This window comes from Hemiscyllium ocellatum, chromosome 2 (assembly GCF_020745735.1).
Source record: "Hemiscyllium ocellatum isolate sHemOce1 chromosome 2, sHemOce1.pat.X.cur, whole genome shotgun sequence".
Lineage (NCBI taxonomy): Eukaryota > Metazoa > Chordata > Chondrichthyes > Orectolobiformes > Hemiscylliidae > Hemiscyllium > Hemiscyllium ocellatum.
Window position 1 is genome coordinate 68,503,673 of NC_083402.1, and position 12,503 is coordinate 68,516,175.

At 38.9% G+C, this 12,503-nt stretch overlaps 1 protein-coding gene across 2 annotated transcripts in view; it reads right to left on the reverse strand.

Moving 5' to 3' along the window:
* Positions 1 to 2,012: 2,012 nt before the first annotated feature.
* trim36 (tripartite motif containing 36) overlaps positions 2,013 to 12,503 on the reverse strand; it is a 107,534-nt gene continuing 97,043 nt past the window's right edge. For both annotated transcript variants that reach the window (XM_060844496.1, XM_060844487.1), the window contains exons 9-10: positions 6,827 to 7,124; positions 2,013 to 2,681 (exon numbers count right to left, since the gene is read on the reverse strand). In XM_060844496.1, coding sequence (XP_060700479.1) covers positions 2,315 to 2,681; positions 6,827 to 7,124 — 665 coding nt within the window. In that variant the 3' untranslated portion in view covers positions 2,013 to 2,314. The remainder of the gene's footprint in view (positions 2,682 to 6,826; positions 7,125 to 12,503) is intronic.

The following is a 12,503-nucleotide window of genomic DNA, read 5'->3' on the forward strand; positions in this document are numbered from 1 at the left end:
TTCCCAGTCTATTAATGAGTGGTTAACTGGATGAGTGAATGCATGAGTAGGTGAGTGAGTGAGTGGTAGAGAGAGTAGGTGATTATATAACTGAGTGAGTGGGTGGCTGGGTGGGTGGTTGTGTGAAAGGGTAGTGGAATGCGGTCAGGATGTAGTTGTGCTGGCAGGATAACAGGGATGAGATAGTTGGGTCAGAGAAGTAGTTCAGATAATGATTAGTGAGAGAAATATTCAAGTCAGTCAGGGGCAGACAATTATTGGAGGAGTCAGCCGAAGTGCTCAATGCAGTTATGCTGGTTACTCTGAGTTAAACCAGCTCAAACCAGCCCAGGTTTCAGGCTCCTGACATTACCTTCACTGTTGCATTCAAAACCATTTCAACACAGATTTGAATTTAACACAGTCAGCTCGGATTCTCTGGAATTCCAATAATATTCCAGTCCATTCTGTTCCAGGTTTCCTTTCAAGAAATGAGGGACATTGCCAGACTGTAAAATAGCATTAGGTTACCTCAGCCTAATTCTGGATCAGTGGTGCTGGAAGAGCACAGCAGTTCAGGCAGCATCCAAGGTGCAGCGAAATGGATGTTTCAGGCAAAAGCCCTTCATCAGGAATAAAGGCAGTGAGCCTGAAGCGTGGAGAGATAAGCTAGAGGAGGGTGGTGGTGGGGAGAAAGTAGCATAGAGTTGAGATTCTTGCAGAGAGAGGAGGAAAACTTCTTCAAGGCAGGCATCCTTGCAAGAGGATCCTCTTTCTACAAGAATCTCAACTCTATGCTACTTTCTCCCCACCCCCACCCTCCTCTAGCTATCTCTCCACGCTTCAGGCTCACTGCCTTTATTCTTGATGAAGGGCTTTTGCCCGAAACATCCATTTCACTGCACTTTGGATGCTGCCTGAACTGCTGTGCTCTTCCAGCACCACTGATCCAGAATCTGGTTTCCAGCATTTGCAGTCATTGTTTTTACCTCAGCCTAATGGCCATAATTGTTGCAATTTTGTGAGATGTTTAGTTTTATATTTCTTTATTAGTGTTTTTTTGCCCCCAGCCCATAAAAATCTTGTCAATTTTCTATCCCCTCTTGCAAAGAATACCTGCGTTAATCATTTCAGTGCTTCAAAATGGATACGCAAAGTCTTCCCTCATCAGCGTGACTATTTTTGTCCACTATTCCAAATTTTCTATGGATGATTTAACATGTTTTTACACTTTATATGTTTGTTATGGTGGAAAGATTACTGACCCAGCTTCTAGTTAATATTCAAGGGCATCGTATAATTAGAAACATGAGAAGTAGATGACAGATGGTAACACACCAGGTAGGCTTCATACATTTGCAGACAACTGAGAACAGTCTAATCTGAGCAGACTCAATTCAACTGACTGGCATCTGATAGGTTTAGTCATTTAGTGAGTTACACACACTTCATATGATGGGGTGGGAGGGGGAGATTTCCTTGAGTCTCTGTGTATTAATCTGATAAATAATTCCTGCAAAAACATAAATGTACTCTTCTAAAATGCATTTACAAATCTAGAGTAAATTGATAGAAATATTCTGGATTGTATCAGGAGTATTGTTCAAGAATTATGGCGTCATGAAGATATTCAAAACAAAACTGTTGAAAGGGCCTTTTCAACGAATGTATTTCCTTTTTCACAATGAGCTTTTTTTTTATTTTGAGTTTTTGAAAAAGTGCCAGTTTGGATTGAAAACATTAACTTTATTTCTCTCTCCACAGATGCTGAGTTTCTCCAGCATTTCCTGGTTTTAGTTCAGCCCTCCAGCATCCACAGTATTTTGCTTTTATCTGAGCAGTTTTGATTGGTGATGGCTTTATTGTGCTCCATCCTGGCAGTGGTGCAACCTGGGATTCTAAAAACACGATTCGGTCAAAAAGAGGGCAACTCACAACAGTTGGGTTTACATTTTTACTTTGAAAACTTTAAATAAGCCAAATGCAGTTGGTCACATCTGCATATCTTAACAAAATAATTAACACATCTCAACAGTCTTATTTCTTTGAAAAGGTGCATTTCCAACTAATTTTAAACAATCCAGTTTGTATGAAAACAAAGTGAAGCCAAGGTGAAGGAGGATAAAAGGAAGATATCTGACAGCCACAACCATCCACTACCACTTTCTATTGTCTATTCAGTGGCTGTGTATTGCACAAACTCTACCGAGAACCAAGTGGAACCAGTTATAGAGGCTCTTCAAGCAATGCATGCCTTAAAGTGCTATGAACAGGGAAGCAAACATTATTCTTTTTTACTGGTTTTAAATCTATGGAGAAAAATGCCTCCCATCAATCAAGAATCAAGAAAGAAACCAGGTTTTGTAGATTCTTTCAATGTAATTAATTCATCCAGATGTACTGCCCCACCTCCCATGAGCCCAAAGGCAGGATACATTGTTCCAGAACATTCCACCTTTCTTTCATACAAACACTGCATAGTATCTGCATTGTAGAAATTCACTTTCCCTTTGTCGTAGTCCAGGCAAATGCCAATCCGGCTGGGAGTGGATACAGAGCGCTTGCAAGATTCTGTGGATGAACTGGCAGAACCTTTCGGGATGAAAAGTCTCTTCATCCCTATGGTAACAAAAGTGAAAGGTTGGGAGTGTTCCAAAGCAATATCTTCACTCCCGCTGTCGTGGCCACTGTCTTGATCATACCTGTGAAAAACAAGCAGTTAAGTCAGAGAAGAGAGACAAAATAAACACAGATGATGTCTATCCATTACTGGCATATGCAGCTGTGCTTTCGAACAAAACAAGATAGTTTTCAGTTGGAGAAAAGGAGGTTGACTGGAGACAAAATAAACTCTCACAAATGCAAGACTCATTTCTCAGCATTTGCTCCAGACAGGGTTTTGTGAGATTAATTGAAAGGCTTTGTATATTTTACAAACTACAATACTTTCTTTCATCAATTGCGTATTCATGTTCACCACATGCTAGAAGAATCAAAGAGAATGACAGACTACAGTTTCGAGCTAACAGTTCATCTCTATTATGTGTTGTACCACACCCACAATTATGTTGCATCTATTCTATTCTGTCTGCTTTCTTTAGATAGATTAAATTACCTACAGTGTAGAAACAGGCCCTTCAGCCCAACCAGACCACACTGACCCTCTGAAGAGTAACCCACCCAGACCCATTTCCCTCTAAATGATGCACCTAACACTATGGGCAATTTATCTTTGTGACTGTGGGAGAAACCAGAGGAAACCCATGCAGACATAGGGAGAATGTGCAAATTCCACACAGACTGGAATCCACCCAAGGCTGGGATCGAACCTGGGACCCTGGTGCTGTGAGGCAGCAGTGCTAACCACTGAGCTGCCGTGCCACTCCTATAGTATGAGAAGTGTGACGTCTCAATTAGGCCTGACTGGGGCAGTAACAAATGTCCCTCTTAAAACTAATAACGGAATGTTAAAAAAAAACAGCAGCCCTGTAGTTATGGTAGCCAGATGTTTTTATTTAACATGTTTAGCAGTGTCTTTATTGGGCTATTAACAGTTTAGGAAGCTGAATAGTATCTCGCACAGATTGAAAATTCAGGTATGCGCAGAGTATGTTCCTCAATTTGCTAATAGCAAGGACAGAATTTAGAATACTTCATCTTACGGTTCTTGACTGTATAACCAGTAGCCAGCTGAGAAACTTCAGGTGCAACACTGGCAGTCTGTAAGCCCAGAACATATAGGTGCAGAATTAGGCCATTTGACCCAATCAGGCTCCTCCACCATTCTATCATGACTGATATGTTTCTCAATCCAATTCTCCTACCTTCTCCCCATAACCTTTGATCCCCTTACCAGTCAAGAACTTACTAATCTCTGCCCTAAATGTGCTCAATGACTTGGCCTCCCCAACCTCTGTAGTAATGTGTTCTACAGATTCACCACTCTCTGGCTAAAGAAATTCATCCTCACCTCAGTTCTAAAAGGAGATCCCTTCACTCTGAGACTGTGCCTAGTCTCTCTTGCCTCTTCACTCTATCCAAGCCTCTCAGTATTCGATAAGTTTCAAACAGATCCCCCCTTCTTCCTTCTAAATCCCATCAACTATAGACCCAAAGTCCTCAACTATTACTCACTTGACAAGCTCTTAATCCCCAGGATCATTCTTGTAAACCTCCTCTAGATCCCCTCCAAGGCCAGCATATCCTTCTTTAGATACAAGGCCCAAATCTGCTCAGTTTCTAGCCTTCTTGAAATCAATGTTATCATTGCATTTGCCTTCCTAACTGCCAACTGAACCTGCATGTTTACCTTAGGAGAATCCTTAACCAGGTCTCTAAAGTCTCTTGTATTTCAGATTTCTGAAGTATTTCCCCATTTAGAAAATAATCTAATCCTCTGTTCTTCCTAACAAAGTGCATAACCTCACACTTCCCCACATTGTCTGCCATCTGCCATTTCTTTGCCCACCTGCCTAGCATGTCCAAGTCCTTCTGCAACCTCCCGGTTTTCTCAATGCTATATGTCCCACCAACGTTGTGTATCATCTTCAACCCTAGCAACAATACCCCCAGTTCCTTTGTCCAGATTGTTAATGTAAAACGTGGTATCTGTGGTATCAATACTGACCCGTGTGGAATTGCACTAGTCACTGACTGCCATCCTGAAAAAGACCCCTTTATCCTCACTCTCTGCCAGTCAGCCAATCCACTATCCACACCAGTATCTTGCCCTAACACCACAGGCTCTTATGTTATTTAAGAGCCTCTTGTGTGGCATTTTGTCAATGGCCTTTTGGAAATCCAAATAATCAGATCCACCGCCTCTCATTTGTCTAACTTGCTTGTTACTGCTTCATAGAGTTCTATGAGATTGGTCAGGTCCTGTATAATGCTGTAGAATGTACAGAGGAACCTTGATTATCCGAAGGACGTGGGCAGGGAGTATTTTGTTCAGTTAATCAAATTCCAGATAATCAAATGTTGGATAATATAGTTTAGCCCAGCATCGGGACCTTGCGATCTTGCCGGATAATCTGATATTAGGATAATCGAATGCCGGCTAATCAAGGTTCCTGTGTCAACTGTATTATGCTATTTTCAGGTGGGCTTTCATACACCTAACATTAAACCTACTTTCCTCACATTTTTAGATCAAGCTTTTGATTGTATCTATCTTTATCAGCTTTATACTTGATTGGTCATATCTAGACTAGAATTGCTGAGGCTAAGTGACTTTACATTTATGCTTCATTTGCATGGCAATTCTAAATAATAACAGCCATTTAATTCAGTAAGTAATGTGGGTGATTATAATTGTCAAATTCATTAAGCAGTGGTCTGGACCATATGTTATTGATGTGTTTGACTAAGTTATTGACAGCTTTTGGCAAAATTCGAAGAAAGGTGGATAAAGAGGAATTAGTAGATAGGGTACCGAGATTTTCACAAGGTGTTGATAAGGTGCCTTGTCAAAGATTTCTATATAAAATGAGAGCTCGTAATGTCAAGTTAACAAGACATAGAGAATGGGGATAAGTGGTTTTTTTCAGGCTGCAAACTGTAACTAGTTGATGTCATAGGAATCAATATTTATGCTTCTTTATCAATGACTTGAATAAAGAGTCTGACTAAATGGTGGTTAAATTTGCTAACGTCCTTAAGATAGTTTGGATAGTAAGGAAGGTATAGTGTCTTATAAATGGGATAAATTCAGTGAGTGGGCAAAAGTTTGGTCGATGAAGTCTAATGCAGAAAAATGTGGACTTACCAACTTTTATAAGAAGATATAAAATCATTATACTATTTAACAGAGAGATATTGCAGAACTCAATGGTACAGAGGGACCTAGGTATCTTGATACACAAATCATAAAAGGTTAGTGTGCAGGTACAGCAAGAGATTAGCAAGGAAGATACAATCTCTGTCGTTTATTACAAGGACAATGGAATATAAAAGTAGGGAAGTGTTACTGCAGCTATACAGGTGATGGTGGGATCACATTTGGAACATTGTATAGAATTTTGGTCTCTTTACTTGAAAAAGGACAAATTTCTATTAATGTCAGTTCTGAAAATGTTCACTTGATTCATTCCTGGGGTGAAGGAATTAGGTTATGTCAAAAGGGTAATCAGAATGGCCCCAAACCATTGGAATTGAGAAGAAACAGAGGTGATCATAATGAAACATGCAAGATCCCAATGGAACTTTTCAGTAGGGGAGTCTAGCACCAAGGAACACAGTTTAAAACCAGCAAGTGTCTCTTTTAAGACAGAGAAGAAGGTTTTTTTTCTGTCAAAGGATTGTTAGTTTATCAGTCTCCCTTCTCCAAAAAATAGAGGAGGTGGGTCATTGAACTTGAAGTTATATTTGGAAGATGTTAAAACATTTTTAACCAACAAGGGAATCAAGTGTTGAGGGAGTAGAATGGAGGTTTTGGGATGTCTGGCAGGTTCCTTAAACGTCTTCAGCAAAAATGGTGAATTAGGATTCTATTAAAGAATTTATTATTGATGATTAAGCAGTCCTGCAGTTGATCAATTTTATAATCATTCTAAATAAAGAGGATATACATCAGCATCATTCACACAATCGACTGGCAACAGTTTCAAATAATCCAACATCCGCTACTGGTTCGAGATGGTTTCATTTTTCTCTTCATGTATTATTCAGGAAAAGTTGTCCAAAACTTTATTCAAAAATTGCAATAGGAAGTGGATAATCAACTTGACCTTCACTCTATGGCCACAAATTCATTGCCAGAAAATGTTTGCAGCCAATATTTACAGTTTACAAATTGATGTACAGTTAGTGCCATGCAGCTACACTGAATAAGTAACGAGGGACAAACCTGGGACTGTTGATATCTGGTGGACTGTGAAACCACTCTTGAAGCTTTGTGTCAGACACCACACCTACTTTAACCAGGTATGAGCAGAGCTCCACGCGGAAAGCCCAGTAGTATTTTCCTTTTGTTACTCCTGTGTCTCCGGTGATGAAGTTGAGAGACATATAACTTCCAACCACAATCCGTTCTGCACTGAGCAACATGGGGAGCCCAGCGACACTCTCCACAGAGTCTCTCTGTTTGTTTAAGATCAGGTGATCACTGTTGTAGCCACACTTCTCATCAAACAAAAACCTTAAAACTATATTTAAAAAGAAAGAAAAATGTTTTCAATCATGAGTTCACTATTTCCATAACTAAGTCAAATAAAACTGACAGTTTGTGTTTGTTTCCTGGCTCTCATTCCCAGAATATATTGTGTTTACTTACTCATGAGACATGGCCATCACTGGCTGGGCCAGCATTTATTGACCATTTACTCTGCCTAAAACACATCATTACTTCTGTTCACAAGAAGCGATGATGCTTCTCTGGCATGACTGTTATAAATCATTTGTGTGGGGGTTGCTTTCACTGTGATATAAATGATACTGGCTGCAGTGGTTCATGGAGACATTCCCCTTCATCTCACCCCACACTCGCAGTCTGGTGCCCTCAGCTATATGTAACCAGTTCTCTCTTTCTAATGGAGAGGACAACCTGTGGTGTTTGTGCACTATGACTAGTTTCTAAGTGTAAGAACAATGCATTTCGATTCATTGCAATGAAAGTCAGGAGCATGATGGAATACTCCACACTTGCCTGGATGGGTGCAGCTCGCACAACACTAAAGAGGCTTCACACAATCCAGGACAAAGCAGCCCGCTTGATTGGCACCCAATCCACCACTCAATCATTGTGCCCCTTCACTGCTGAGAGACAGTGGCCACATTTGCATGCTGCCCTGCAGTAACTCACTAAGGCTCCTTTGACAGCACCTTCCAACCTAAACCTCTCCCACCTCAGAGGACAAAGGGCTCCTCTGGGCCAACCAGCAGTACTTTGCAAGGGTTTCCCTTCACTTCAAAGTTGTTCTCACTTTCCTCCATGATTCCTGGGGCAGCTTACCAGAGTTAAACTGCAGGCTGTAAATCAGAGGCTGCAGAATAAATATAACATCTACATTATCCAGCGACCTTCCAAAGGTAGGTGCCCTGCCTCTGCCAAACCTGAAGTGTGCTATTTGGAAATGAGATTTTGTTGGGTCTCAAAGTTTTAAAGTCTTGTCATCTGATGCAAATTGGACCCATCTGATTTTATGCGCTACGTTTTCTGCAAAACCAATTGTTTGGTACGAGCTAGGCATGTGATTATTTTCCTCATCTACTTTAAAGGCTGTACTTCTGAATAAAAATATCCTCAAAATATTTCATCTTTAAGCACTCTGTCAGAACAAGGAAATATTGTCAAAACCAATCATACCTCATGCAAAATTATCATCTACGTGCAAATGACAAAACAGCATTAATACAGGGCAGATCACTCCAGACTTCTGCTTGACAGTCATGTAACTAATTTCCAGTCATGGAAGTGCCACATTACAAAAAAACCGATCTTATCTTTATCGTGCAACTGTCAATGTTATATTTTGTCAAAGAGTTGTTTTCCAGAGAAAGGTAAATCATATAAAACATTCAGCACGGACATTTGGAAACCATGATGGAAGAATTAAGACTGGGACTGAATGATCTAATTACCACCTATAAGAAAATTAAAATTAATCACCAAAAATATTAAGAGCACCAATTTCAGCATCAAATTCTTCAATCATGCTCCGTTGAACAATTCTACATCAGGAACTGAGCCCTATTAAATTGGTTTTATACTATCTCCGTACTACATGACACATAATTACATGCATAACATTAATAAGCCTTTCTTTTATAATATCACAGGTCTGCCCACACACATTGTTCAAAAGCAGTTTACATCTCCAATGTTTGAAAAGATGTTTTTGCTGGCTTGGTATTGTTGGGTACTTCAAAGCTTGATCTATTTGAAGCAAATTTATCTTCACTTGAGAGTACTAAGCAAAACTGCCTTGGGCATACAGGAGAACCAGAAAATCTTTGTGCCAACTGTTTTTGACATAATCTCTTCAGTAATACACATGATGCTACATTTCAATTTGATTTATGTTGCTGCATTGTATTTTTGAATAAAACTGAGAAATGGTTTACTGAGCACTTGGTCATGACAATATGAAACCCTTTAAAGTCTACAAAATACTTTATTGCTGTCAGAAAAACATTACAAAATTAAGTGCAATAATTCATATTGGTCATTCTGGTGAGAAAAATTTAAATGTTTGAATAAGACAACTTTAAAAGCTTCGGTGTAAAGGAATGCTGTACAACTCAATGTAGAATGTAACTTCTGCTGTAAATAATAACATTTCATATCTATCTACATACTGGGAAAGTCTAAATTAAAGTACTCAGCCATTGTACAAAAGTAAATCTACCCATGACTGCACCTAAACAAAAGTGAATCCTGCTTTTATAGAACAAAGAAACACAGAAATAATAAAATGCAAACAACTGAATGTAGGTAGACATGGCAACCTATTTTACCCACATCAAGCTCCCATAGACGTAATGGTATTTACCAAGTTCAGTGAGTAAAAATGAGAATATCACATATGAGATAAATTAAAATAAACAAGAATGATACGAACAGCAGAAAATGTTAAAAATGTCATTGCTTAGAAAGTGCAAAACAACCAACCTAGATGGCAAGTATTTAACATTATATAATAGTTATGGCAATAGTTTAACATTATATAATAGTTATGTGATGAATGTAGTCTATTAACATCATACTGTGGAGCCAACATGACCTAATTCCGTTGTGATGCTCCATATACAGTCTGCTCTATTATTCTACTTGTAATTTGTGCAAGTAAACAAAATGCTTGAGAACTAAATGGATATTTCAATCTTCAGTGGCTTTGATGTAGACTTGGATTCTTTTTTGTTTAGAGTAATGTGCTTCCTACTTTGTCTTATAGCATGCTCATAGGGCAATATAAATTACTAACTATAGATATTTCTGAATATTGCTGAACAGAAAGATATGTTACTGAAGTTTTTCATCTCATACCCATCAGGACAAATTCCAAAAATGCTAAATTTCAAATGATTACAACAAATTATATTACATGAGAAAAGGATGCTAATTAGTCAGCAAGTCATTTCAGATTGACTGAGGCATTGCATCAAGAAAACAACATGAAACTAGAAGCTTACTCTGATTCTCCAAGTTAGTTCAAGAAAGGGATAAGCCTTGAACACATTCCTTTTGTTTAGAGAATGGACCCCTGCATTTGAATGTGTTTACTTCGACTAAGTGTAAACGAACCACGTAATCAGTTTGACTAATTATCTTGAACTGGTTGTGAGTGTGGCTATTTAACACACTCAGGATTGTCAGCAAGTGCTGTTCACACATGCCTGACTTCCAGATCTGAAAAGTGTTCAGAGATCTAAATTTATCCAGAATTAATCAGGGTTAAATATAGAGTAATGAGTAATGGTTTTGGGTGGGAGACTCTTCAGGGGGTCAGTGTGGACTAGTTAGGCCGAAGGGCCTGTCTCCACATTGTAGGGATCCTAAATTCCAAAAAAATTCTAAATTCTAAAAGACATAGTTTCTCAAAGTTTGATCAACATGTTAGCAAACCATTTCACACTCTAAATAGACAGTGGTAATTCCAAAAACATTTTCTTCGAACACGAAACTGCTATCATTCTAAAGGGATATTATGCTTTTTAGGCTCTCTCTGATCATGTGATCATCATTCAACGTTACTGGTTATGACTGAACTCACTTATTCAAGGTCAAAGGTCTGGGCTGACCTTTATGAACCATACTGGAAAAAAAATGAATAATGCAATCAATATTGCTTTTAGATTTTGAATAATGAGAACGTGTTTCATACATTTAATGAATCTCAATATAGCACAACAAATGTTAAATGTTCTTATGATTAATTACAAAATAGTTCTTAAACTCCCAAAAATCTGTGGTTCGGACATGTGGGGCAACTTTCCACATGGCAGTGGGTTGTTTGCAGGCCCTGGATGAAGTCTCTTCTCTGGTTAACATCCTTGGAGTTGTTATTGCTCCTCGGATGCTGCCTGAACTGCTGTGTTCTTCCAGTACTACTAATCCAGAATCTGGTTTACAGCATCTGCAGTCATTGTTTTTCAGATTTTACTGCTCCTCGGATGCTGCCTGAACTGCTGTGTTCTTCCAGCACCATTAATCCAGAATCCTTGGGGCTGTATCTACTCCTTGGCATATGTAACTTCCTTTGATCCTGATTATAGAGACAGAGAATAGGAGTTTGCCTTCATGTTTCTTTCTTTCTCCTACTATTAAACCCTTCGTTTCCGAGGATGCCCCATCTATATCATTTTCGGACTGCTCCACTCAGACAGCAAGAACAAATAAAATTGCCTTGACTGGTTGTCTGGATAGAAAGTTTGTTTGAATGTGTATTGTTTTCCAGCCCCTTGACCAGCTGGCATTGTAAAACAATGGGAACTCCAGGTCTTGAATATTGTACAATGTGCGAACTGCCTTCCAGTGTGTTCTATCATCTTCTTGATTGTATCAAACTTGTTGCCAATTTAGAGCAAGGGATTAGATGATCAATGTCTCTTTTGGCTGGGATTGGTTTAGTTTATTGTTTGAAAAAGATTTGTCCTTTCTGGTCTTGGGACCAACAACCAGTGTTGGGGTTGTTTTCCTCAAAAATGAGATATTCCCAAGTGAAAATCCTTGGATTAAAATTATGACCCTTCAGATTATCAAACAACTGAGCAATGTTGTGTATGAATTTCAATGCCAGATTAACCAGTTTAAGATAATCAGTGAAGCTCATAACATGCCCCATCTATGCTATTTCAAAGGGATATGCATACACTAGGCCGCATTCTCTGCAAGTAAAAAGATGTTCAAACTTTGTACCTGTTTTGAAATACCCAGAAGCTGGGGGAGATTACAGTTCTTCATTGCTTTCTCTATCACAAAACTCTAGTCAATCAGAATAACTTGATAAACAATCAACAATCATTTTCTCCTGTGATATAAATTGTTCTGATCATTTAGAACATAGAAGATTGCAGCTCAGCACAGGCCCATCGGTCCTCAATATTGTGCCGACCTATGAAACCAATCTGAAGCTCATCTAACCTACATAATTTCATTTTTGTCTATATGACTATCCAATGACCACTTAAATGCCCTTAAAGTTGGCGAGTCTACTACTGTTGCAGGCAGTGTGTTCCACCCCCCTACTGCTTTCTGAGTAAAGAAACTACCTCTGAAATCTGTCCTATATCTATTACTCCTCAATTTAAAGCCTTGTGCTAGCCATCACCATTTGCTCTGACAAGTGCAAGATGAAAAGCTACAGCAGCATATCTCAGTTTTCAGCAAACTGTACTATTGAATGATTATTGATTTTTCATCACTTCATTTGTAAATATATGCTATTGGATACACCACTACTATCCTATACACCATATACCCTCATTATTACCAACTCTAATAGTACCATTATTGGTCTGTAAACAGTCCCTTTTGTTCAATGTACTGCATTGAAACTAAAACAGGAGTCCACTAGGCACGGCCA